Source organism: Protopterus annectens, chromosome 1.part1 (assembly GCF_019279795.1).
Source record: "Protopterus annectens isolate FY-2018-M chromosome 1.part1, PAN1.0, whole genome shotgun sequence".
Lineage (NCBI taxonomy): Eukaryota > Metazoa > Chordata > Ceratodontiformes > Protopteridae > Protopterus > Protopterus annectens.
Window position 1 is genome coordinate 883,030,725 of NC_056726.1, and position 26,281 is coordinate 883,057,005.

At 39.6% G+C, this 26,281-nt stretch overlaps 1 protein-coding gene across 3 annotated transcripts in view; it reads right to left on the reverse strand.

The window, feature by feature from the left end:
• Positions 1-26,281, reverse strand: part of FBLN7 (fibulin 7) — a 1,104,237-nt gene that overhangs the window by 578,263 nt on the left and 499,693 nt on the right. For all 3 annotated transcript variants that reach the window (XM_044078952.1, XM_044078936.1, XM_044078943.1), the window contains exon 4: positions 622-747. In XM_044078952.1, the coding sequence (XP_043934887.1) occupies positions 622-747 (126 nt within the window). The remainder of the gene's footprint in view (positions 1-621; positions 748-26,281) is intronic.

The following is a 26,281-nucleotide window of genomic DNA, read 5'->3' on the forward strand; positions in this document are numbered from 1 at the left end:
ACATGGAGAGAAATGAATAAAACCTTTATTTACAAAAAAGTCCCACAAGATTACAATGTCATTTATTTCTGGTACTGGTCTTAATATCTGGATGGCGCAGTGGTGCAGTGGTAGCGTTGTTGCCTCACAGCAAGAGGTTCTCCGGTTCGCTTCTCTGCTGGGGTGCCTTCTGTGTGGAGTCTGCATGCCCTCCCTACATTCGTGTGGGTTTCCTCCAGGTGCTCCGGTTTCCTCCCATATTACAAAGACATGCATCTAGAGCATTTCTCCCCGGGCCTCCGCTGAAAATTGGCTTTGTTCCAAGTCAGACTTTCCCGGTTAACGAATGAAAAATAAATAAAATAAAAAATTGATTTCCAGACTTTGTGTCCTTCTTCTGGGAGCATATCCTTTCACTCCGAAGGTTGCTGTGCTGTACTTAAAGAAGTATTTAACCCTAATGAGCCACCAGCCCATTTAAGAGACAAATAAGTAATGGGTAACTAAAGTTTTCACAGTATACAGAAATATCCACAACATAGAAAATATTAACCTTTACTGGCCAGCAATGGAACAACTCCCATAGTTTAAAATGTCACTGCCTCTGCACTGAGGCACAGATGAACTCCACACACCACTTACCTGTCGGTGTTGGGTGCTGACAGTTGTATCCTGTCCAGCCCTGCAGGCATGTACATTTGTAGTTACTATTACCTTCTGAACATATTCCACCATTCTGACAAGGCTGACTTGCACAGGCACTGGCATCTGAAAAGATAAATGATTTGAAGTTTATATGCTTTTAACATAGCAAATTGTCTGTCAAGCTATTTGACATTTGAGCCTGTAAGCTACCATACAGTTGGTCATTTCACTACAGGGCATTTATCCTACACAGCCTCAGCTACAGACTGCATATTATAAGTAGACATGCTTATATTTTCCAGGAAGATGCAGAAACACTTTATTGCCTTAACTAGTTGTTTATACAGTACAGCTTTTGTTTGGGCTGTACAACGACCTGAAAATTGGACTTCCACTTCTGCAAGCTTTTTCTTCCAAAACACTCTGTCTATTAATATAGAGATATTATATTTCATAACATTCCAAAGGCTCTTTAATACATTGTGTACATAAAGGACAGAAAACTTTCCCCTTATTCTTCACTTGAATCCAAACAAAGCCGATGCTGTGTTACGCTCTCTAATCCTCATTTCATAGTCATTCTTATTAAATTGCAGCTTATAAAGTGTTCTATAGGCAGAATTCCTTAGTCACTGCCAAAGATCTCAGCAAAAACACTAGTAATGGCATGCTCTGAATATTTGGGGGCTGTTAAACCGTGAAATGAGCTGAATGAAACATGGAAAAAGAATGGACTCCTGTGTCCTTAAATATGCATATTTTGCACAGATCTATAGCACCCCTATAGCATGGGGTGAAGAAACAAGTGAGTACAGGCTGCCCTTTCAGTGACAAGTGGGAACTAAGATTGGGAAGATAATGCACTCCGAAAAGGAATGTGAGTGAATGTCACAGAGCAGGTGTTCCCACATGGCAATGTAACGCTTCTTAAATAATACTGCGTTCAAGGCAGCCTCTTGTCACGAAAGGAAGAATAAAGGTTCCTTTATTGCTTCACTACCTAGTAGCTCCATCTGAAAATCAATTAGCCTCTTTTTAATAGTTTAATGTTGCTATGTGTTTTGTACATTGAATTTTATAAAACAATTAAAGAAAAAAATTATAAAGCCATGGAGGTATGTGTTTAAGTATAAAAACAATTCCTCTCCATTTCCCATTAATAGTTGTCTACTGGAAAGATTTAAGACTATATACTTCTACAATACTTTGTTTTGAGATTGTTCTTTTAAAGGCTAGTCAACCTTAAATTGCCTTGACAAATGAAGATAAGCTTATACTGTTAAATGTTACTGCACTCCTTAGCTGTGTTCCTTAAGAGCACCACTAACTACAACTGACATCTGTACTTAAAAGTTCTTCTCTGTTTTTCAGACTTTAAAGCTTTGGACTTTTTTGTTGTAACAGAAGACGTAAGAAATGCAAAAGATGAAACAAATGCATTAAGTAGCTGTACATGTAATGGAAAAGTGGTGAAAAGTAGAAATGTAGTTACAGATACAAATAAGCATACGCATTTACATGTAAAATGACATGCAGGGCTCAAGTTTCAGATAAGTTCTTACAATGAAATAGACCAGCAAAGATACTGTAGAATCTTGTTCCATACTTGGAGAAATAAGACACCAGACTGCGGTGCACCACAGATCCTACACCAGGCATGGTGCTGTAGAAACCAGGGCCCAAACTTTGGTACCTTTGATACCCTGGATTGGACTGTGGAAGAGAAGAATCCCTGAATTATATACTCTACAGTAAAGACTCTGTGATACACTGTAGTTCACCATATTTTAGCTGTACTAGACTATGTTAGACTGGAAACACTGTATCAGACTACAATGAACCACCTGAGTTCAGTGGGAGACGGCAGTGCACTAGAGTTGTATATATTAGTGGTGGTGCAAAAAAGAAAATACAGCCTGTATACCTCACTATGGTCATTAAAGGCCACGTAACATGATTTGAATCAAGAATCTTTATAGGACTATGTACAGCTACTACTTCTTCTGTTGTACATGAAAAACATTCCATATCCCTAGAGCCTAGTGGAGTCAGCTGGCCACATTTGGCTAGTAAGTACCCAGTTGTAGCAGCAGACTGCACATGTGGATATCTGTGGATGCTGCAAGTCATGGCATACCTGCACAATAACAGGGACATCAGCTCCAGTAAATAAAACCTAGGTACTGAGTAATGTGACACAGTGGTTAGCATTGTCACCTCACACAAGAGGTTCTCCAGTTCGATTTGCGGCTAGGGTGCCTTCTGTGCAGAGTCTGCATGTCCTCCCTGCATTCCCATGAGTTTCCTCTATGTGCTCCAGTTTCCTCCTACAATCCAAAGATTTGTCTGGAGTGTTTCTCTCCGGGCCCCTGCTGAAAATAGGCTCAGTACTAGTCGGACTTTCCCAGTCAACAAATAATAAATAAATAAATAAATATGCATGCAGGCATGCACTTATGATTTCCTTATGTGCAGTATAGATTCAGTTTTAATATATGGTCTCTAGATGTATTGCTGTCATTCCAGCATCACAATTGCATTTTATAGGCATGTAACAATATCTGTGGTTACTCTACTGATAAATAGGTTTATACTGACATTCTCTTTCTGAGGAATAAATATGCAATTTATTTGGTACAGCCTATTGTGGATGTCCTTTAAATATGTACCGCTGGCACCAGTTTATCTGTGATGGACAGGGGCTATGGTCTCATGATCTGCATCACTGTCATCAAATATTATGCAGGGGGCAGTTGGCTTTAAGAGCACAAGGTAAATGTATACTGTTGCCTCAGGCAATAGCCAACAGATGTCACATCCAAATAATGTTTACACTGACCAGCTACAGGGCACAACTGTAATTACTGTTTTCCCAGGAATTTACCCACCTTGTTCTCAATCCACTGTCCTCTAGTGTGACCTTACCAACTTTAACTGAAACTTGGACAAATAACTGTAAATGTACACACACAAACAATGCTTCTCAAGAGAATATAATTATACCCTTCCTATACAATTGCTCATTTTTCTGTGTTTGGGGTAATGCTGCCACCAGCCAGACCTTTGTAAAACACCAGAAGCACAATTACTACCCAATTTTAAAATAAGTCAACCATACTAAAAGCAATAGGTAAAACACTCATTCTTCAAAAAGTGAAAGCCAACATTTGAGGTTACATCAATTCAATGCATTAACCCTTAAACTAATAAATAAATCACCACCCAGAATAATTTAAAATTGAATAATAAAACTCTTTACTTAAAATAAATACAATTGAGCAATGCATTTTCTTTAGTTAAAAAACGCAAACAGCTATGCAGTTGCACAAGGGAGAACTCTAACTACTTACCTAGCCCTAGCACTACTAGTAGCTGAAATTTTTATTCATTTTTGTCTACCTCTGACCTATAAATCTAAACTGTAGATGAACAGTTTCACAGGCAAATAAACTGCAGGTTTGATTATGTTTCTATCTGTTAGAAAAATATGTATTTGAACATGTATAAAGTGCTAGCTTAAAAGCAAATAGTATATAATGCATTTTATTCTATTTGCAATATGGCAATAAGAATGATTTTACATGTAATTGCTTGAAGCTTTGGAGCTGTAGTGTATTTGAACTCTGACCCTGGCAGTAGCCAGCTCAGCAAGCTTATGTTTTTCACTAATGATTATCTGCTGGGTCAGGAAAATTAAATGTATAAAGCATTGAATATTCTTATTCCTTCCCCTGAGATAATTGGCCTTGTGAATATTATCAGAGATAAGACACAGCTGCTAAAGTAAAGTTGCAAGAAGATTGAACTGACTATTGTATTTGAGCAAGCCTAAGACCTTGGAAGAGTAACATTTACAGAAAGACATTGTAACGAACCAGGTGCTTTGCAAGGCTGTATTATTCCCATGGGAAAACTTTTAAAATGTATAACATCAGCTTTTTCTTATAAATAGAATATTGTAAACCATAGTAATGTAGGTGCCCTGTGACTAACCACGTCAGTAAGGTGGGCACAGCTTGAATGTAAGACTATATAAAATTGTGTATTTCCTGCATCATGTCAGACAAAACTCTGTACTTGTATGGTTTTTTGCCTCCTGGTGTACACTAGTAAACTTTTGCATCTGAGCCTCCTGTGTTGTTATCATTTGTTTTTATTTAACAGTTTGGTCCTCCTTGAACCGGAATTCCCTTGGTAAGCTGCAGATTAGAGTGTATCGGTGGTCAAATACTGCGCAGGAGAAGTTACCAAAACGGTTCTTCTTGAAACACAAAGACCTCCGACTGAATTGCCATCTTGAGAGGCTGGCCACTTTCTGATCTGCGGCCGAAGAGCGGTCTCGAACTGGTCGACCCAGGAGGCTCAGGTAGGAAAATATTTGCCTTTTTTCTGTTTTAGATCAGGGACTAGGTTACAGTAAATGTCATTGTCAGAAATTTGTTATACAGATCAGGGACAAAAGGAAATTACTGTATATTTTGTCAGAGATCAGGGAAACAGAATAAGGTAGGCAGTTATTCTAGATAAACTGTGTAAAAAACTGAAATACCACGTGGTGAAAAGGGTTACGTAACATTTTTTTTTTAAATGGGAAATCAGTGCACTAAAAAATCGCGAAATCCGCCCCTAACTGATGACGCAAAATATATGCAATTACAACGGACTGATAATGTAAGGTATTATACAAAATGGGTTAATAAATACGGATTTGATGGTAAATTAAACAATATTTCATTAGTTAAACTTTTAAAACAGCTTAAATCTGACGCAGAAGGTCAGGCAAAAAAACAACAGCGATTAGGCATTCCTCAAGCACACAGGTGGATTGAGAAAGTAAACCGAAGGGAACAAAAAACTAAAAATGCAAAAACATTATTTTTAGACAAAGAGGATAATAATACAGTAATAGCGACGGCCCCTCCCCTTCCGCACCCTCCAATGCTTTTTTCAGGATATAAAGCAGGAGGACAAGCTGGTCCACCTCCACGTTATCCTGAAGTTACAAAAGTACTAAAACCATTTGTTAGAGATCCTATTGAAACTAGGTCCCGGACACGTAAAACACTAGGGGACACAGACTTATATCAAATAGGGAAAAATACACTAGAAGAGAGTGAAAAAAAAATCTGTCCACTGATCGCGGTACCAAATCCTCAGGCAGGACAGGAAGGGCAGGACCCAACTCTTCTAGTATATAGACCATGGACACCGGAAGATATTCGGAAAGCTACAAAGGGAATCCCTCATCCAAAAGTTAATTACACAAAGTTTTTACCAAATTTACAAGGTATGAGACTAAGTTACCACTTGAATGGGGAAAAAGTAGAAAAGGTAGTTAGACAGATTGTGGGTCCAGACTGGCACATAATTTGTGGCACCTGGAATCCTCGTAATGCAGAGCTTAAACCACTCCCACATAGTGACGCAGAATTGGACAACAGAGTGAAAGGTCTTACAGACCGAATTTCTGAAAAATGGAAACCTAGAGCAGATTGGACTTGCATTAACCAATGCATACAACAAGAGAATGAAACTGTAGATGGGTACTATGGTAGATTATTGGAATGTTTCAATAACCATAGTGGTATGGCTATTCCTGAAAATCAGACACATGATACCTCGTATGAACAGCAACTGAAAAATGCGTTTTTGAAAGGTTGCATTGCACCTATCAGTAGCTTTATTACAAAGCATATGATAGATCATCGAACAAGTAGGCTACAAGCCTTACTTGAATATGCCAGACATGCTGAAAGACACTTTAATAGTAAAAAGAAAAAGAAGACACAGGTCTTCACAGCTGAAGACGGAGCAGAGGTCTTTGTAGTACAGTCAGGTAAAAAGGGTAAAAAAAATACCCAGGGAAATAGACAATCTGACAAAAGGTCAGAAGATTTTAAAAAGAGAAAAAAGAAAGGTGAGTGCTTTAAGTGCGGCAAAAAAGGACTTTTAGCAAGGGATTGCAGGCTAAATAAAAAGGTGACTACAAAAAATAAAGGTAATGAGGACTGACTATATGATAGTAATGAAAATCAGAAATCATTAGGAAAGGAAAACAAACAAAGGGCAAACGTAAATGTAGTGGAAGAAACAAAGAAAGTGCAAGCAGATGTAAAGGATGAAAAAAGTAAAATTTTAAATTTGGCATTACTGAGCTTGGAGCTCTATTTGGCAGACACAAAACCGGAAGTTACACTTCTGGTGGAAGGAAGGGAAGTGAAATTCTTGTGTGACTCAGGAGCGTCACAAACTTTGATACACCCTTCAAAGTTACCAGAATATTCTGAATCACCTGACTATATATTAGTGAAAGCAGCAAATGGACAGCTATATAGGGAGCCACTCTCCCATGATATAGCAATAACTGACCCTGTTTCAGGCATGACTCAGAAAAGTAAAATTGTAGTTTCTGCAAAATGTCCAGTAAACTTACTGGAAAGAGATCTTATGCAGATATTTGGCATAGCGGTAATTCCTACTATGCAGGGTATGGAAGCACAAAGACAAATGGATACTTTTGTGGTGCGACCGGAGGGTGAAACCTTTTACTGGTACAGCCAGGACCTAGTTACGACTGGTCCAGGGGCAGTAACTGGAGAACTGATGAATGTAGCCATCAGTAAGGCCCCCTCCCTTGACACTGACCAACAGCATGTGTTACATTGTACTCTATACTACTGTAGCATGCCAGGACCTGATAAAAAATATGAGCAAGAGTTGTTCAAAAATCCTGCTAACAGATTAGTATTACGAACCTTGTATTGGGATACTAAGGGAAACAGTGTGGTAAGCTGTTCACTACCTCAGGAATTCATGACACTGTACAAATCTAATAGACTACCACATGTCAGCTTGACAAAAAATAAGAATGTGAAATGGGCAGACTTAGGAGAAAAAGTAACAAAATGGAAAAAACAAACTGATTTAGAATTATCAGAACAGGGAATACAAAAACAGAAATTGAATTGGCTAACACAGACACATCCAGCTGTACACTTACAAACTAGTAAAGACAGCTGATTAGCATTCTTATTAAAAGAAGAAAAAAAAGCCTTGTGTAATATACCAGATATTCTTTGGTCAACAGGTAAATCAGATGTAGGACTTATTCAAACAGCAGGACCAGTAACTATTACACCAAAATCAGCATTTAGACCACAAAAAAGACAATACCCCTTGAGGAAAAATGCAGAGCAAGAAATCAAGCCTATAATAGCAGCATTACTCAAGGAAGGAGTACTGGTAGAATCTCTTGATTCACCATGTAACACCCCTCTATTTCCTGTTAAAAAAGCAAACGGGGAATGGCGAATGGTACAGGATTTACAAGCTGTAAACAATGCAATAATACCCAGAGCACCTACGGTGCCAGACCCACACACCTTGTTGAATGATTTAAAACCACAACAAAAATATTTTACTGTGGTAAATATAAGCAATGCTTTCTTTTCAATACCTATACATCCTAATAGCCAGTATTGGTTTGCATTTACATTTCAGGGTAAAAGATATACCTATACTGGCTACCACAGGGATATTGTGAAAGTCCAACGATATTTGCACAAGAAATGGCAAGCAACCTGGCAGGGTTTACTCCACCAGGAGGTAGTCAGATTCTACTTTATGTAGATGACATCTTGCTAGCAGCCCCTACCCAGCATCAATGCAGGGAAGATACAATAGCATTATTGAAATTTTTAGCAGCACAAGGACACAAAGTAAACAAAAGTAAGTTACAACTTTGGAGAAAACAGGTTAGATACCTAGGATATGTAATATCCAATGAAGGTAGAATATTAGACAAAGACAAAAAAACAGCGATTTTACAGGCACTCAAACCAGCAACCAAGAAGGAAATGATGTCCTTCTTGGGAACGACTAATTTTTGTCAAAGCTGAATATCAAACTATGCTTTAGAATCTGCTCCACTGGCTGATTTAATATATAAAACACCAATGGCAGCACAAGATGTATTACAATGGACACCTAAAGCAGAAACAGCTTTCTGCAGACTAAAACAATTGATAGCTTCATCACTAGTTTTAGGACTTCCAAATTACCACAAAAGATTTTTTCAAACCGTAAATTGTAAGCAGAAATACATGATGTCAGTTTTGATGCAACAGCATGGGAATAAGCAACGCCCCATAGCTTACTATTCATCACAGTTAGATCCAGTGGCACGATCATTGCCTCACTGTGTGCAAGCAGTAGTCGCAGCTGCAATGGCAGTACAGGCTTCGGCCTCAGTGGTGTTGTTCCACCCTCTCACATTGAGAGTGCCTCATGCAGTCACAATAATTTTACTACAAGAGAAAATAGCATATTTATCTCCTGCTAGACATCTTTCATGTATGACCATACTGCTGAGCCAACCTCATATGGTAATTAAACGTTATACAACATTAAATCCATCAACGTTACTTCCAACTCCTGTGGATGGCACACCGCACAGTTGCCTGCAGGAAATTAAGCAAATAACTTTGCCCAGACAAGACCTCACTAATATGCCCTTGGATAATGCTGAGGTGACATTTTATGTGGACGGTTCATGCAAAAAGGGTCCTACAGGGAAAAATCTAGTAGGGTATGCAGTAGTCACAAATACAAAGATTGTAAAAGCCCAACCCTTACAGCATAACCTGTCTGCTCAAGCAGCAGAACTAATAGCCTTAACATGGGCTTGTACTCTAGCAAAAAATAAATGTGTAAACATATATACTGACAGTCAGTATGCTTTCTCTACAGTGCATGTTTTCGCACAGCAATGGAAAAATAGGGGAATAATAACATCTACTGGCAAACCGATTAATCATGCGCAACTTATTTTGAACTTGTTAGATTCCATTCAGTTACCTACTAAAGTAGCTATTTGTAAATGTTTAGCTCATACAAAACAACAGGATGCAATTTCAAAAGGAAATGCAAAAGCTGATGCAGCTGCAAAGCAAGCAGCCTCAGACTCAGAAACTTTACTTTTAACCGAGAAATTACAACCCTCTGAAATTTTAAATTTAAAAATGTTAAAAACAATGCAGACACTAACTACAAAAGCTGAGAAACAAAAATGGGAGAAACGAGGTGCAATCCTCGAAAATGGACTGTATATCTCCAAAGAAAAAAAAACAATATTGCCGTCTAATTTATTTAAATATGCAGCTTTGTTGAGCCATGGGCAGTGCCATGTCTCAACAGGGGGGATGGTACAGTTAGTAAATCGAATATTCCAAACATACGGATTCACAAACTTTACACAAAAATTTTGTGCAGCATGCCATGTCTGTAATAAACATCATGCACAAGGAGCATTCAAACCCAAGCAAGGGAGTTTTCCTATACCACCATATCCGTTCCATACTATCTGTATGGATTTCATAGAACTGAACTAATGTGAAGGGAAAAAATACTGTTTAGTAATTATAGACATGTTTTCCAAATGGGTAGAAGCTTTTCCAACTAAAAATCCGGATGCAGCAACAGTGGCAAAGGCCCTAATAAAAGAAATAATTCCTAGATTTGGCATACCGAAAAGAATCTATAGTGACAATGGGACACATTTTGTGAATCAGATGATTCACCAACTTGGGAGATTCTTTGGGATCTCCTTGAAGAATCATTGTGCTTACCACCCACAGTCTGCAGGACTGGTGGAAAGATACAATGGAATTTTAAAAAGTAAGTTGAGAAAATTAATAGATGATACACAGAAGAATTGAATTTGCTGTTTGCCTTTGGCACTGCTGAGCATGAGAACAGTTCCAAATGTAAAGGGTTTGACCCCCTTTGAAGTGATATTTGGAAGGGCATATTATGTGCCACAGTGGAAAGCTCTCATGCCTGCGGAGCTAGAGGCTGACAGCTCATTAGCTAATTACATGAGGAAACTGTTATCAAATCAAACTGTTTTGCAGTTGAATTCTTTTTCAAATAAAAGACAGACCAGACCATTGGAAGCAGTGCTGACCCCAGGGTCCTGGGTTTGGTTGAAGGTCACAAAGAGGAAAAATTGGGCAAGTCCAAAGTGGGAAGGACCGTACCAGGTACTGTTGGCGACGCCTACTGCAGTCAAAGTTGCTGAGAGGTCGTCCTGGGTCCACCTGACGCACTGTAAACTGGTAAAGAATTTTCAGCTTGATAAACATTTTGTGACTGACACACAACAAAGGCAGGATGGCCAAGAGCGAAATGAGTAAAAATACAGATCAACCCCGAAGATATTGTTTAATCATCTTGCTAACTATGCATTTATTGACTATGATTGTAATGACTTTCCTTTTGTTGTGGTTCTTCCTACATATAACCACACAAGTGAAAGTGGAGAAACGTGATGAACTGTCTATAGACTGGCATCCAAACTTTAACACATACCTAGCTATGAAGCGTGTATATGTAGAGACTATGAACATTTCAAATTGCTGGGTTTGTACTGCCATACCAACAGCATATGGAGGACTGTTGATGTCCGTTGTCCCCTTGGGGATAAATGAGACTTGGGAAAATTTACTTTTTGATACAGGTTCTGTAAGATCACAGGACAAAATTGCATTGTATTTGCCTATTACACAGAGGGGAATTGTATGTTTCTATAAGAATGATACACTCCAAGTGGGTTGAAGTAACTGTAACATCACTATATCTTATAAATGCTATATTAAAACTAAAGATAAAAGCACTATTTGTAACGCAAATTATGATTCATATTTGAGCTTAATGAAAACAACATTAAGTAAAGTGCAGAGAAATCCTGTCTTGCATAAACAATTGTCTGTTATAGAGAAAAAAATGTTTCATTCAGAACTAACCCGCATCAGTACCAAAGTAGAAAACTGTTATTTTATTTGTGGGAAAAAAGCATACAAATGGCTACCTGAGAATTGGTCCGGCAGTTGTTTTTTGGGTTATCTGGTTCCAGCTATAAGGCATACTGCAGAATTACCTCTAGGTAAGATACGAAATGTAAGAGATGTATCCCAAAAAACTGAAGATCCTATCGGAAAACCTGTAAATCCAATGGGAAAAATCGAAGCTGGTTGGAAGAACCATCATTCTGTGAAAGATAAAGAAAAATTGACTCATATGGACTTGAGTGACAGTGTTATATCCTGGGCTGGAATATTTCCAGCATATGGAGCAGTCAAATCGATCTGGGAGTTGAAAAAACTGTCGAAGCTTCTCGAAGTAATGAGTAACGCAACTTTTTCTGCTCTCGAACTAGTGACTGACGAACTGAATGCAATGAGAACTGTTGTGCTACAAAATCGAATGGCTCTTGACTTCACCCTAGCGGCGAAAGGTGGTACTTGTGCGCTTATCAAAGAAAAATGCTGTGCGTATATACCAGACAATCGACACAAGATTAATGATCACCTAGAGGTAATACAGCAGGTATCGGCCATGACTGAACCAGGCCCAAACCCACTGACGAACTTTTTCCAGAGTCTGTTTGGTGGGTGGGGTTCTATCCTAATGAATATTTTGATTGCTATTTGTGTTGGTCTGCTCCTATTAGGAGCATGTGTCTGTTGTGGGATCCCCTGTATGAAAAGATTAGTCAAAGATTTTGTTGATATATCTGTAACTGAATCTTTGTACCAAGACATTGAATTGGAACTATTGATTCCAGACGAAACTTGTTCCAAAATATAAACTAAATGACTTGCCTAGTTAAAAGTCCTTAAAGGAGAAGGCTAGGAGACAATATAACATTGTTTATGTTTCTGAATAAAATAAAAAGTATTAAAAGGGAGGAAAATGTTAGAAAAATATGTATTTGAACATGTATAAAGTGCTAGCTTAAAAGCAAATAGTATATAATGCATTTTATTATATTTACAATATGGCAATAAGAATGATTTTACATGTAATTGCTTGAAGCTTTGGAGCTGCAGTGTATTTGAACTCTGACCCTGGCAGTAGCCAGCTCAGCAAGCTTATGTTTTTCACTAATGATTATCTGCTGGGTCAGGAAAATTAAATGTATAAAGCATTGAATATTCTTATTCCTTCCCCTGAGATAATTGGCCTTGTGAATATTATCAGAGATAAGACACAGCTGCTAAAGTAAAGTTGCAAGAAGATTGAACTGACTATTGTATTCGAGCAAGCCTAAGACCTTGGAAGAGTAACATTTACAGAAAGACATTGTAACGAACCAGGTGCTTTGCAAGGCTGTATTATTCCCATGGGAAAACTTTTAAAATGTATAACTTCAGCTTTTTCTTATAAATAGAATATTGTAAACCATAGTAATGTAGGTGCCCTGTGACTAACCACGTCAGTAAGGTGGGCACAGCTTGAATGTAAGACTATATAAAATTGTGTATTTCCTGCATCATGTCAGACAAAACTCTGTACTTGTATGGTTTTTTGCCTCCTGGTGTACACTAGTAAACTTTTGCATCTGAGCCTCCTGTGTTGTTATCATTTGTTTTTATTTAACACTATCCCATAGCTACCATCTACTGTGCACGCTTCAAAAACAAGTCTGAAGTCCAAATAGTTACATTTTGACATCAATCAGAAGTTTCAAATGTCCAAGAGGGTGTCATGAAATGTGGCAAGCCTGGAAACACACAATACTAAACAGACAAATCCTCCTCTTTATGGGTTCCAAGGTCCCTATTTCATATCAACTCAGAACTATAACAGTAAAGTTCCTTATTCAACATTCATCAGCACTGAAGAGAGAATAAATCTTTAGCACATACATGGAAGTCCTGAGAAAAATCTCTGCTAATGACAGCCTGACCAGAGACAGTATCACAACTATAATGGTTATATAAATATAACTATAACTATAATGGGCGGTGCAGTGTTGCAGCGGTTAACGTTGTCACCTCACAGCAAGAGGTTCACCAGTTCGATTCTCGGCCAGGGTGCCTTCTGTGTGGAGTTTGCATGTTCTCCCTGTGTTCGTGTGGGTTTCCTCCAGGTACTCCGGTTTCCTCCCACATTCCAAAGACATGCATCTGGAGCATTTCTCCCCGGGCCTCCACTGAAAACAGGCTCTGTGGAACCTAGTCAGACTTTCCCGGTCAACAAATGATAAATAAATAAATAAAAAATAATGCCATACTATTGAAAAAAATCACTTTTACTTGAAAAATAAATATATTTTATTACAGACTTCAATCTATATTTTAAGCAAACACAATTGCTTTAGCTCAGTGCATCAGCTTCACACTCTTCCCTTACTAGACCTCAAGACAGTATTCTGAAGAGACCCTCCTGAAGCATAATTTAGTAAAAGAGTACAACCCTTAGTTACTTTACTTTAAACTGTAGCAAGCAGCTCCTGCAGTTTAGACCACACAGGGAGCACTACAGTGTTGAGCTCTAATTGGAAATACGTCAACTTTTAAAAGCCAGTACGCATTAGAAAGTGATTGGGATTGGCCAATCATGTCCCCCAACACTTTGCACCTGGGGCGGTTGCCCCATGTCATCCCACCCTAGCTACACTACTGCATGACAGTAGGTTACTAAGACTACCTAGCTGCTGTATCACTTCTCCCTCTAGCTTTTATTCAGAAGTCCATTCTCTGTACAGCAATTCCTTGCCCCAGTGGACAGAAAAGTCAGTAGGATGGTGTCTGAGAGTTGTGCCCATCTCACATGTCCTTTTCAATCCTCTCCAGCTTCCTTTCCAATAGATACTTAATATCTTCTGACAGCTGAGGCCAAAAATGAGCCTTGCTGCTACCAATTACTTCTTTTCCAAATGTAACCCCTTACAGAGGAGTGCCAGTACTTCTTTGACAAATGTGGCCCAAATTCAGGCTTTTTATCACTGTCAAGCTCTTTTCTTGAAGTAGACATTTCACCATTCTGTACTGAAGGTGTTCACACTAGCTGAATCTCTCCCCCTACCATCATGCCCCCTTAACTGTCTTCATGCCTGGCTGTGTTAGCAAGTTCACAAGGTTCTTTATCATCAAAGTCATTACCTAGTAGAATTTCTGCTGAGATATCATCCAACAAACCAGCTGTCTGCCTGCCTGCCTCCCTTCCCAGTCCAAGTGATCTTTGGCCAATACTGCATGTAACAGTGTTACTGCATGTAACAGTGTTCCTTCCATGGCTCTAACAGGAGTGGCCAGGTCAAACAAATAATGATTTTCTCTAAGAACTGCAGGCTTAATGATAGTTATACCTAATGCAGTGTGCCTCTTAGTACTGGTTTCATTATCAGTTTAGGCCATATGGCCATGTGATAATCCATTAGCTCTCTTACATAGCATGTGTTCCCTATCTGGTCACTATGGACATTTGGAACATGCAGGCCACATTTGTTTTTACTTGAAATATTTACCTCAAAACCCTGACATCCAGTTGTTCATCCTTTGCCTTCTTAATAAATTCCCTCATACTGCTACACAGTGTTGTGTAAACACTGCTTTTGAAGTTGTACCCTGCTAACCATATACATGTCCCTCTTTTTGACCATTTCCCCAACAGTGTTATACTCCTGATCTGTTAATTATACTCCATTGCCCCCAAGCAAAGCACTGAGTGCTTGCTTCCTTCCAAAAAAGTGTGCAGAAATTTCAAATGTAGCAACTTGGCATCCACCTACCCATCCTTAAATGTAAATGTTTATTTCTGAAATGAAATCTCTAACTCAATCTTCTGGCTTTCTCTTACGTTCTCTTCACCCATTGGTCCAAGCTAAATTTGAGGATGAATGTATACATTCAAATGCTTAACTAAAACTATAGAATCATTCCACTTCTTAATAGTTTGGAAACAATACTGATCTTGACACCAATTTTCTTGGCTGCTTTGAGGTGCATAGGTTCATAGGTGTGTACCAGGCTAATGGCTCTGGAGCCTTTACAAGCCTAGCCCACAGGATTACCCTGGTATCATGCCACCTGACCTTCGCTCCCAGTGCCTCCATTGAGTAGAGCCACTGGAGTGATCCCCGGGGTGAATTTTCTATTTCCCATCCAGTTATCAAGATTTCTCTTGAAGAGGGCCAGTGAGGTGCTCTGTTTGACATGTATGGGAAATCTATTCCACAGCATGGGTAGTCTTTGGGTTATGAACCTATCCCTCCAGCATGAGGTTGAGGTCTCTGGAGCATGTGGTGAGGAGGGATTGGGATTTCTTTAGATGTAGAATTTCTAATAGAGCTGAGTCTGACATGGCTTTGTAAGTTAAGCAGAGATTGTCTCTAAATAGGCGATATGAGACAGAAAATAGTTGGAGTTTTTTAACTCTGTCCATATAGGACAAGTGTTTAAGGCCTAGAATCATCTTTGTGAGGTACTTTTGCAGCCTCTCCAGTTGTTGCAGGTGTCTAGTGAGGTACATGCCAAATGGGGCATTGTACTCAATGACTGGCCTAATGAGGGAAGAGTAGAGGGAGACAATGACCTCTTTCTTCCCGGATGCAAAACCCTTAGTAATGAGATGTGCCACATAGAAGGGCTTTCTAACCACAGTGGCAATGTGGTGGTCAAAAGAGAGGTTGCTGTCAACCTGTGTTCCCAGATCTCTTATAACACCTTCTGTGTTCAGTGGACTACCATCGATGCGGTAATTCATGGGAACTGAGTTTTTCCCAAAGGGGATGATGACGACACATTTGGTATTGAGCTTAAGGCCATGGTTCTGCCAACAGCCATTGGTCTCAGTGAGGCCTTTCTTCAGGATGTCAACATCATTTGGGGAGTTAATAATAGCTCCCACCTTGCAATTGCCTGTGAACTTTGTCATCCAGAGTCCCTTTGTGTTGGCCTGGACTTCAGAGACGTAGATAGCAAACAGGAGAGGACCCAAAACTGATCCCTGTGGGACTCCACTCATGACTGGTTGGAAGTTTGACTTGGAGTCAGCTACTTACACACCGTTGGTTCTATCTGTGAGCCAGTTTGCAAACCACCTAGTGGTATAGGGGTTGATGCCTAGCTTAGTGAGTTTTTCTAAGATTTCCGAGTGGGGAATGGTATTAAAGTCTTTGGCTAGATCAAGGTAGGGTATATGAACCACCATGCCTTCATCCACAGCTCTGGTGTCTGACTCAAAGAAGTTGACCAGGTTGAGCAGGCATGGTCTACCCTTCATAAAACCAAACTGTGTGGGATCCAGAGTTTGGAGATTCCATATATCCTTGTTTATTAGGTCCATGATGATGCAATCCATAGCTTTGCATATCAGACTTGTAAGGCTAATGGGGAGATAGTTCCCAGGATCTGTAGTCGCTCTTCCTTTGTGAAGAGGGATGACTGTAGCAGTGTGCCATTTGGTAGGGACAAAGCCTGAGGTGAGGCTGTGATTGAATAGGGCACACAGATGTGGTGACAGTTCAATCTGTAGTTCAGGTAGAACACAGCCAGGGATATTGTCAGGTCCCATAGAAGCTGTATTCTTGGCCTTGGACAGTGTTGTTTTGGCATGTGCAGCAATAATACTGGGTACCTGGCAATCTACTGGTATTGTGATTGGTCTATTGGGGTGAGAGGGGTAAAGTTGGCACTGAATCTGTTGGCCAGTACATTGGCAATATCTGTTGGCCAGTATAGGAGGCACCATTGTGCAGTAGCTCAGAGCAAATCTGGGTATTGCCATGGAGACTCTTTACATAACTATAGAAGGCCTTGTGGTTGTCTTTACTCTCTGCTGCAATTCTGTTTTCATAGCTAGCTTTAGAGGATTTAATGAGGGATCTTAACTTTTTGTTGAGGCTGATAAGGGAGTTTTGCCAGTCTTGGGACATCTGTTGTAGAGTTTGTTTGTGGTAGGGGACCACCAGACTGGCTTCCTTTTTTTGGAGGAGAGCATCTTGGTTCTATTAGGTATGGCAAGATCCATGCACCCGTGCAAGTGCTTATAAAGTGCATTTGTGTAGGATTCACCGGTTGTACCTCTATAGGGAGATCATGTCTCCTAAACCTGATAGACTTCTTTGAAGCGGTCACCAAAGCTGTAGATGAGGGTAAGGTGGTTCACACAGCCTATCTAGATCTTGCCAAGGCTTTTGACACCATCCCCCACTCTGGAATTATAGATAAACTCACTAAACTAGGTATAAATCCCTATGTCACAAGATGGGTTGCCAGCTGGCTCACTAACTGAACCCACACTGTGAAAGCAGCAGACTCCAAATCTGACTTCAGACCAGTGACAAGTGGAGTACCACAGCGTTCAGTCCTGGGTCCTCTCCTGTTTGGTATCTACTTTTCTGAAGTACAGGCTAACACAGAAGGACTTTGGCTGATGAAGTTCACAGATGACTCCAAACTAGGAGCCATAATCGAAACTCCTAACAATGTGGACATCCTACAAAAGGGCCTCACTGAGACAGATGCCTGGTGTCAAAGTCATGGCCTCAAGCTCAATGCCAAAAAGTGCATTGTCATCCCCTTTGGTAAAAACTCTGTAACCAATAGCTACTACAAAGGTGGTAGTCTACTTAACACTGAAAGTGTGATAAGAGACCTTGGGACACAGGTGGACAGTAGACTTTCCTTTGATAATCACATTGCCACAGTAGTCAGGAAATCCTTCTACATGGCACACCTCATCACAAAAGGTTTCTCATCCAGGAAAAAAGTGGTAATTGTTCCCCTCTACTTGTCACTCATTAGACTCATTATAGAGTACAATGCCCCTTTTGGTATGTACCTCACAAGACATCTACAACTGGAAAGGCTGCAGATATATTTCACAAAGAGGATTACCAGCCTCAAACAGATACCCTATGCAGACCGTCTCAAAAAACTCCAGCTTTACTGTGTTGCATATCCCCTACTCAGAGGCGATCTCTGCCTAACATACAAAGCTATGTCAAACCCAGAGCTGTTGGACATGCTCCACTTAAAGAAATCTCAATCCCTCCGAGTTACATGCTCTAGGGACCTAAACCTTGTCACCACAATAAACAGGACATACTGGAGGGATAGATTCCTGTCCCAGAGACTTCCCATACTCTGGAACAAACTGCCTATCTATATCAAACAAAGCTCCTCATTAGCACTCTTCAAGAAAAATCTTGATGATTGGATGGGAAATAGGAAATTCACCCCGGGGATCACTTCTGTGGCTCTGCTCAACAGGTGCACAAGAAACTAATTTTCTTGGGTGGCGAAAGCCAGAGTACCTTTTTGGCTAGACTTATATAGGTCCTACGGCCAATAGCCTAGTACCTACCTATGAACCTATGAACCTATGGTGTGTGTTCTGGAGGGCTATGTGTTCCATGTAGTGTGAGTGTTGACCTTCTCTTTTGACCAGCTATTCTGGTCTTGGCTGGAGAGTGCATGGCTTCCAATTTGGATATATAAGTGCATCTGTGGCAAGTCTGAGTGTTGGGAGATAAGAGGAGAGGGTTGCCAGTGTACATGAGGCAGTTGCTACATTGCCTCATGATGCCCAAGTTCACCAGGTTAATAGGAGAAAGCACAGGGAACTGACCTTTAGACATGCCTGGAGGGGTGGGCATTAATAATAACTATTGGAGCTGTTTCCTTGTAGAATGTTTAGTGTTGGTAGCACTTTTGTTTGCTACAATAATTGCTACAAGAATTCTGGCAAAGTGTTAGACTAATAAGTTAGTAAAAGTGCAGGAGAGGGGAGAACTAGCAGATCTAAGGGAAAATTGAAGAGCAGACTTTTTGGCACCACTCAGAAGCTTACAAACAGTCCTGGATACAGCAAATCTGTATCTGGACTACACCAGTTACAGGTAAGGTGGGAAACAAGCGCAAATGCAGGCTTTTAAACCAGAAACCTGAAAGACATGGATAAACTGTCCAAACGGCCAATAAACTAGAATTTCTGGGCCAGAAACCACTCCTCTTGTGGTAGATAGGCTACCTAGTGTTAACCACTCCCACTGATAAGCTAGAAGGCTTCTCTCCAACACAGAAAGACTTGGGAGGCTCAGAAGCTTACATACAGTCCTGGATACAGCAAATCTGTATCTGGGCTAGACTAGTTGCATGAAAGGTGGGAAACAGGCACAGATGTGGGTTTTTAAACCAGAAATTTAAAAGACATGGAAAAACTGCCCAAATGGCCAATAAACTACAATTTCTGGGCCAGAAACTACTCCTCTTGTGGTAGATAGGCTACTTAGTGCTTAACACTCCCACTGATAAGCTAGAAGGCTTCCCTCCAACACAGAAAGGCTTGGGGGTGACTCAGAAGCTTACAAACAGTCCTGGATACAGCAAATCTGTATCTAGACTAGACTAGTTACAGGAAAGGCAGGAAACAAGCTTAAAACTTTTTTTTTAGAAAAGCAGCTAAAACAGCACTAAAAACAATTCAAATGCAGTGCAAGCTAAAACACTTGAGTTGTAGCAATATTAAAGCAAATACAGTTTAAATAAATGCAATTTATTCAAATGGTATTCTGAACTGAATTCAATTATTGTTTTATTCAACTCTGAACAGTTAAAAAGTGCCAAAATATACTTATCAGCTCTATATTTTCAGATTGTTTGAGAAACACACACAGTCAGAACACAAGGGAGATTCTAGCAATGGTAGATTCTAGCAAAGTGTTGTTTTTTTAGTAAAGTAGAAAGTGAGAAAGGGAGAACAGAAGATAATTCAAGGTGAATAAACTAAGGGGGCTGGCCTTCTCACTTGTTCTCTCTGTATTAGGTAGAATGAACTATGAATTAATGACACTAGACTGGGAGGAGTGTCCCAGATCAAATTTACAGTAGGGACAGGCAAATGCAAAGCCACCAAGTATAAGAACAAGATACCAATAGAGAAGGAGGGTGTGAAACTATTTTAGGCAGAAAACACTACAAAAATATTTATCACAGCGGAAAAAAAGCAGTGAGCCACTAAACAAAAGTTTTAAACAGATAAAGGAGAAAGGAGACTCTAGAGAATGCTTATAACTGCAAACAAATTAGTTATATGATATACTCCTTGACAGGAAATCAAAACAAACAAACAGATGTTTTAACAAATGGAGAAAATTTCCAGTCAATACCTTACACACAATGAAACTAGCTAGAAAAGATTTACAAACAGTGTGACAGTAAAAACCTTATTGATCAGGGCCTGTGAGGCAGACAATTTTAGTACAACCATGCAGATTAGTTTATAGCTGTAAAATACAGTAAAAAGTATGCAGCAGACAATAAAACACACTATAAATATCTAGAATAAGCAATAACTAGTACAAATAAGCAAAAAAAAAAACAGGATACTTATTGTTATATATCACAGATCAGAGTTTTGGTCAGTGCCCCTCCTCTGTTTAGCTCTGTGTGAAATGGCAGAAACACTCACAAGATAACTTCTTAAGTAACAGAAGGTTGAAACCTAAAACAACTTTTAAAAAAGCTCAAAAGAACCAATGAGGTGCTTACTCCAAACCCTATACCAGGCAACCCTAAAAAGCCAATGACCATAAACACTACACTCTCACTGAAGTGGAAATGGCTTTTGCTAAACTAAGATGGCCTGAAAAATGTGCTCAGAACACACAGCCTCTGCAAACAATTAACTAGGTTCAGAAGCACAATCCTGAATATGGACAATACTAAGCGACTACCTACACTATTTTAGGCAGAAAACACTACATAAATGTTTATCACAGCAGAAAAACAGTAGTGAACCACTAAATGAAAGTTTTAAACAGAGAAAGGAGCAAGGAGACTCTAGAGAATGCTTTTAACTGCAAACAAATCAGTTATATGATACACTCCTTGGCAGGAAATCAGAAATAAAACAAACAAACAGATGTTTAACAAATGGGAAAAAATTTCCAGTTGATACCTTAAACACAGTGAAACTAGCTAGAAAAGATTTACAAACAGTATGACAGTAACCTTATTTATTAGCCATGTGAGGCAGACAATTTTAGTACAACCATGCAGATCAGTTTATAGCTATAAAATACAGTAAAAGGTATGCAGCAGACAATACAAAGTGCTGTAAATATCTAGAATAAGCAATAACTAGTAAAAATAACAAAAAAAACAGTATACTTATTGCTATATATCACATATCAGAGTTTTGGTCAGTACCCCTCCTCCATTTAGCTCTGTGTGAAATGGCAGAAACACTCACAAGGTAACTTCTTAAGTAACAGAAGATTGAAACCTGAAACAACTTAAAAAAACTCAAAAGAACCAATGAGGTGCTTACTCCAAGCCTTAGACCAGGCAACCATAACCAGCCAATGACCATAAACACTGCACTCTCACTGAAGAAGTGGAAATGGCTTTTGCTAAAGTAAGATGGCCTGGAAAATGTGCTCAGAACACACAGCCTCTGCAAACAAACAACTAGGCTCAGAAACACAATCCTGAACATGGACAATGCTACAGCTACTACCTACACTATTTTAGGCAGAAAACACTACAGAAATGTTTATCACAGCAGAAAAACAGCAGTGAGCCATGAAAGTTTTAAACAGATAAAGGAGCAAGGAGACTCTAGAGAATGCTTTTAACTGCAAACAAATCAGTTATATGATACACTTTTTTGGCAGGAAATCAGAACAAACCGATATTTAACAAATGGAAAAAAAATTCCAGTTACTACCTTACACACAGTGAAACTAGCTAGAAAAGATTTACAAACAGTGTGACAGTAAAAAACGTATTTATCAGGCCCTGTGAGGCAGACAATTTTAGTACAACTGTGCAGATTAGTTTAAAGCTATAAAATACAGTAAAAAGTATGCAGCAGACAATAAAAAGTGCTATAAATATCTAAAATAAACAATAACTAGTAAAAAATAAGCAAAAATAAAATCAGGATACTTATTGTTATATATCACAGATCAGAGTTTTGGTCAGTGCCCCTCCTCCGTTTAGGTCATTTCTGGCTCTAGCTCCATTTGTTTAATTTCAAGCTGCATTTGGAGGTTATCTAGGAAATAAACTGACTTGCTCTTTTGCATGCTTTGTATTTGTGGCTACTGCTAAGCAGTCTGTAGGTTCAGTGGATTTATGCATCCAAGGTGTCTATGGTCTATAGTCATGATGCCATAGTGGTTTCCTTCAATTTACATTATTTAGTAAGCTGTGATATTCACATCTTTTCATAGTCTGTAGTGCTCATTTCTTCTTGTTTAGTAACTACCCTGATGTTGTCAAAGATATATTGTTCTATATTTACCTTCTGGCTATAAGGCCATACACACTTTTAGGTGACAAAACTGTTTTGCAAGCTGAGCAAATTCAGTTGACAAATACCCACACTCTGGAAGGGCTCAAATGTCCTGGACATAGTAATCATTAACATGGGAAAGCATTGCCCCCCCCCCGTGTGATGACCCCCCCCCCTGGTAAGAGTGGACCATAAATCAGTCTTTTTCAGTGTAATTGTAAGACCAGGTACCCCATCAAGCTCAAAAGTGCTTAAGAATGTTTCCAAGACAAATTACCTCCTACTAAGCGATGGTATAAAAAGTTTCAAAGCCCCTTCAAACATAGATAGCACAGACTCCCATGCAGAGGTGCACACCAACATCCTATATAACCACTTAAGCAGTTGCATAGAATCAGCTGTACCTGACTGGATTAAAAACAGATCTTGCAAGAAAAACAAGCCACCCTGGTAGACCCCTAGTATAAACAAGCTATACAACAAAAAAAAGAAACTAATGCCCAAAGACAAGAGGAAACTCACTCAGCAGAGGAAGAAATCCTAGCTAGCTTAAACAAACAAATTAGAGATCTTGTCAAGTCCACCACAGTTAATCACAAAGCAAAAATAGCCTCCCTAGCTAAGGATAATCACAAAGCATTCTTTAACTACATCCCAAATCTAAAGGGGAATACCTAGCTATGTTCTGAACTGGTTGTGGATGGTACCACTCATACTCAATTGCAGGTAATAGCCAACCTGCTAATAGACAGATTTGGAGCAAACTTCATCCCTCTGTCCCCACCGAACCGGTCATCCCTCAAAGTATACCTGCCTCCATTCCTCAGCCTAGTATCTCAAGCAAACAGGTCAGCTCTGTGCTGTCCAAGGCCAAAAACATGGCATCAATGGGACCAGACAACATACCCGTTTGCCTTTTAAACAACTCAAAACATGACATAGCAAACCCACTTGGATCCCTGCTTAAACACAGCCAGTGGACTGGCTGTGTTCAACAATAATGGAGGAGAGCAACAGTAGTCCTTCTGCAGAAAGGGGGACCATCAACTGACCCTGGGAATTATAGACCTATAAGCTTGACTAGCCTCATCTGTAAGGTCATGAAAAGAATCATTATGGACCTTATCAACAAGGACATCTCCAAGCTCTGAACCCAACCCAGTTTGGATTCATTAAAGATCATATCTGTTAAATCTGGTTGACTTCTTCAAAAAAAGTCACCAAGGCCCTGAACGAGGGAAAGACAGTGCATACTGCCTACCTCAGCCTAGCCAAGGCATTAGACACAATTCCCCACTCAGGTGTTATAGGGAAACTCTCCCAATTGAGAATTAATGCCTACATTACCAGATGGGTAGCCAATTTGCTCTCCGACAGGACACATATTATCAAAGTGGGTGGCTTCACCTCAGGCAAAAGACCAGTGACATTCCACAGGGTTCTGTGCTGGTCCCTTTACTGTTTGGAATCTATTTTACAGAAGTCCAGGCAAGTGCAGATGGCCTATTAATGACCAGGTTCACTGATGATTGCAAATTAGGAGCAATCACTGAGTCCCCCAATAATGCCAATATACTGTAGAAAGGGTTAACACAGACAAATGATTGATGCAAAGCCAATGATTGAAGCTAAACGCAAAAAAAATGCATTATTATCCCCTTTGGGAAAACTTAAATCCCTGCTAATTACATTACAGACAGCATCCACCTAAGTGTAGATCCAGTGGTACGTGATCTAGGTATTCAGGTTGATAGCAATCTGAACTTAGACCACCACATATCTACAGTGGTAAGGAAATCCTTCTTTGTGGCACATTTCATAAGTAAAGTCATCACAGTTAGATCTAAGAATGTTATAATTCCATTATATTTGGCCCTCATCAGACCAATAATTGAGTAAAATGCTCCCTTTTGCATGTATCTCACCAGACACCTGTAACAGCTGGAGAGACCACAGAGGTTTCTCACCACAAAAATACAGGGCACACAAAACAAGTCCTACACAGAAAGATTAAAAGCCATGTCACTTAATGCTGTCTCCTACAGGCTGCTAAGGGGTGACCTGTGCTTTGTCTACAGGGCATTCTCTGACCCAGCCCTAATGGAAATGCTACATATTCATAAATCAAACTACACTAGGGTTACTTGTTCCAGTGATATTAAGTAGCCTCTGACATGAACAAGTCATGCTGAAGAAAGCAATGCATCACCCAGAAACTACCCTTCTCTGGAATAGGCTTCCCATTTACATAAAGCAGAGCCCCTCCCTGACTGTCTTCAACATGCAACCTAGATCAATAGATGGGTGGCTGTAAGTTCACTCCTGGGATGGTGTCCATGTCCCTCTTGGACAGAGGCAGTCAACATTATTTACCATAGACTCATACCTCTGTGAACTTCACTCATCTAACTACTGACAATTAGGGCAACTCAGGATAAAAATATCTCGGCTTTTAAAGGCTCCTGGGCTGTTAGCCTAGTAACCTCCTATGAACCTATGAACTGCAAACCAATTTATATGTTACAGTATGACTTTAAATCCACATTGTTGGCATCAGTTTATATGTGATGATTAAGGGCTACAATCTCATCTGCACCACTGCCACCCAATAAAATACAAAGGGCAATTGGCTTTTACAACATACAGTAAATGCACACTCCTGTCCTAGCTAATAGCCAACACCTGCCAGAACCAAATAAGATTTACACTGACCAACTGTATAGCAGAGTTATAACCACTGGCTTCCAAGGACATCACCCATCACCCATCTTACTCTCAGCACACTACCTTCCAGTGTTCCACTGCTATCTTACCAACAGTAGCTCAAGTTTCTCAGGATAATGTTTTACACTGCTCCTTATTGAAATGTTAGCACTCAAAAAAGGTGAGTGCCAAAGAGTTGGAAAAAGACTGAAAACCTGGAGAAGAGTGAATCCTGAAAATCACTCTTCTCCTTTAAACTTCTTTTTGCAGGGAGCAAGCAACTCTGAGATCACTAAACCTCAAGGAAAAGGGAATACTGTGGGAAATGGCATTTCAAACTTAGTATATAAAAGTCCAATCTATCAGCCATTCAGCCTCTGTGTTTCAGGACTTACTCTAGTGGCTCCTGACATTTCAAATGGTTACCGTTTTACACACACACACATACACACACACACACACACACACACACACACGCACACACGCACACACGCACACACACACACACACACACACACACACACACACACACACACACACACACACACACACACAGTGTTTCCCATATGTTGACAATGACAGTCTTCCTGTACCAGTGCCCATTTCCTGTCTTTTCAGAAATGCTGCCACTACTCTAAAGTATCAATTATTGCTGTGTTTTGCAGCTATGGTTAAAAAAGATACACTTCAAAAGGCAGGTGCCAACACTTATTGTCACACCAATGCCATACACATATCCTTAAATGAATAATAAATGTCCAGCCACAAATATCTAACATTAAATATTCAAAGTCTTTGGAATAAAATTAAGCAATATATGTTGTAAAAGTAAATATACAAACAGATGTACACTTGCACAATAAAC